The following is a 2,598-nucleotide window of genomic DNA, read 5'->3' on the forward strand; positions in this document are numbered from 1 at the left end:
ACACCCAGCTGCTGTCAGGGTTGACCAACGAGGAATAGCTGCTTTGTTCTCTGGAAAACTACCTCAGCCAGCCAGAGGCCTGTCAAGGTAAGTCATTGTCACAGACCCAGTGATAAAGCTCAGGTTGTCATGGGGGTAAAAAACAGGCCTTAAGATGTGAAATACCAGGGTGTTATTGATGAGGGTGTCAGAACAGGCAAGCTTGATGACCTGAGCGAGTTCACAGAAGAAGTGGGGGATTTCCAGGTCTGTGCAGAAGGACAGTCGCAGCAGCATCAGACTATGCAGCAGGGAATCCGCAACACTAATGAGCCAGGAGAGTAGAATCAGCAGGCCACAGAGGCGGGGGTTCATGATGACTGTGTACCTCAGTGGATGGCAGATGGCCACGTAGCGATCATAAGCCATGGCTGCAAGGAGAAAGTTTTCCAACCCAGCAAAAGCCAGGACAAAGCAGACCTGAGTGAGACACCCGGTGTAAGTGATGGATTTGCTCTGTCCCTGGATGTTCATAAGCATTTTAGGGACCGTGGTGGTGCTGAAGCAGACATCAATGAAGGACAGGTTGGAGAGGAAGAAGTACANCAGCCAGCCAGAGGCCTGTCAAGGTAAGTCATTGTCACAGACCCAGTGATAAAGCTCAGGTTGTCATGGGGGTAAAAAACAGGCCTTAAGATGTGAATAATTCAGGGAAGCCACACACATGGCACTATCCATGTATTCAGACTGAGACTCGTCCTCTAGCTGTAATAAAATCCTTACTCAGCTCCTTCCCTCACTACGTCCTGTCCTCCTGCCATCACTAACATTCTCCTGAGAACACCCCCCCCCCATTACTACAGCAAGAATCCTTTGTTCCAGTTGTGCCTCTGTGGTACCTGATCAACAGATCAAGCTCAGAAATGTCACAAATGTTCAAAAATCCCAATGCTTGGGAAGACCAAAGTCATTTTTCAAACCTAAATTGAACTAGCCTCAGTCATTACGGTACGTCACTATCGTAGCATCAGAATCTGGTGATGGGAAAGTCTGACTTTCTGCCACCCCCTGTTGTATTCCTGTACTTGGATTCATTCTAGAAGCCCAAGTCCAGGGCAGATGACACATCACAGAAAAGATGTTCTTCCAATGAGTTTCTTCAAGGCTCCCTTCATGTCCCTGTTCCTCAGGCTGTAGATGAAGGGGTTCATCATGGGAGGGACCACCGTGTACATCACTGAGGCTACTGCAGTCTTCTTGGAAGATTCAGTAACCGCAGAACTAATGTACACCCCAAAAGCTGTACCGTAGAATAAGGACACAACAGAGAGATGGGACCCACAGGTGGAAAAGGCTTTATACTTTCCCCCCGCTGACGGCATTCTCAGAATGGAAGAGACAATGTGAACATAAGAGTAAATAATCCCAAGGAGAGGAACACCACCCAGTATGCTCGTCACTGAGTACACCAGGGTGTTATTGATGAGGGTGTCAGAACAGGCGAGCTTGATGACCTGAGCGAGTTCACAGAAGAAGTGGGGGATTTCCAGGTCTGTGCAGAAGGACAGTCGCAGCAGCATCAGACTGTGCAGCAGGGAATCCGCAACACTAATGAGCCAGGAGAGTAGAATAAGCAGGCCACAGAGGCGGGGGTTCATGATGACTGTGTACCTCAGTGGATGGCAGATGGCCACGTAGCGATCATAAGCCATGGCTGCAAGGAGAAAGTTTTCCAACCCAGCAAAAGCCAGGACAAAGCAGACCTGAGTGAGACACCCGGTGTAAGTGATGGATTTGCTCTGTCCCTGGATGTTCATAAGCATTTTAGGGACCGTGGTGGTGCTGAAGCAGACATCAATGAAGGACAGGTTGGAGAGGAAGAAGTACATGGGGGTGTGCAGGTGGGAGTCTGAGCTGATGGCCAGGACGATGAGCAGGTTCCCCAGCACCGTGACCAGGTACATGGTCAGGAAGAGTCCAAAGAGAAGGGGCTGCAGTTCAGGATCGTCTGAGAGACCTAGGAGGAGGAATTCTAGTACATCTGTTTGGTTTTCCAATTCCATGTTTTTGCGAAATCTGATGGGAAAAGTACAGCTGATGGGACAGATAACAGATGTACAAGGATCCCTTATTTTAGAAAACTTTTGCGTCTACACTGTGAAGTGAACAATACTAACCTTCCCCTCCGTCTTCTGCATCTCTCTCCCTTCTTCAACCTCCTTTCTGTCTGTCCTCTTCTCTCCTACAACCCGAATATCCAGATTTTATTTACTGAATACCTACTCTTTCCCAACACTGTACCAATTAATAGGAATAAAGTAGGAAACAATACATGACTGTTTCCTTGAGCATCTTCAAAGCCTCAAACCAGCAAGAAAACCAGAACCAAACATAGTAAATCTCAGTTGACAATCACAGTGTCAATCACGGTGTCAACTCAGACACACCTGAGTTTAATTCTGGCTTCAGCAAATTCAGCAATGCTTAATTGTTCTATTATTCTGTGCTGTTCTGCCTTTTACAATTTTAAATATTTCATAGATTATAAAGAGAAATGAGTAGACTGGAGTGTAGTCTTGGGATCTGTCTTTTTCTCTACCTTCTCTCTCTCAGAAAACT

The 2,598-nt window shown here is 47.1% G+C and overlaps 1 protein-coding gene across 1 annotated transcript; it reads right to left on the reverse strand.

Annotated features, from left to right (window-relative positions):
• Positions 1 to 1,106: 1,106 nt before the first annotated feature.
• LOC103610339 (olfactory receptor 7G2-like) lies at positions 1,107 to 2,042 on the reverse strand. Its single transcript, XM_008594524.1, has one exon. It carries the CDS (start codon positions 2,040 to 2,042, stop codon positions 1,107 to 1,109), a length of 936 nt encoding a protein of 311 aa, XP_008592746.1.
• Between the last annotated feature and the right edge of the window lie 556 nt (positions 2,043 to 2,598).

Source organism: Galeopterus variegatus, unplaced genomic scaffold (assembly GCF_000696425.1).
Source record: "Galeopterus variegatus unplaced genomic scaffold, G_variegatus-3.0.2 Scaffold10960, whole genome shotgun sequence".
Classification (NCBI taxonomy): Eukaryota; Metazoa; Chordata; class Mammalia; order Dermoptera; family Cynocephalidae; genus Galeopterus; species Galeopterus variegatus.

Bases quoted from the DNA above. Each gene is read 5' to 3' on its own strand.
- LOC103610339 (XM_008594524.1), bottom strand. From the start codon at position 2,042: ATGGAATTGGAAAACCAAACAGATGTACTAGAATTCCTCCTCCTAGGT.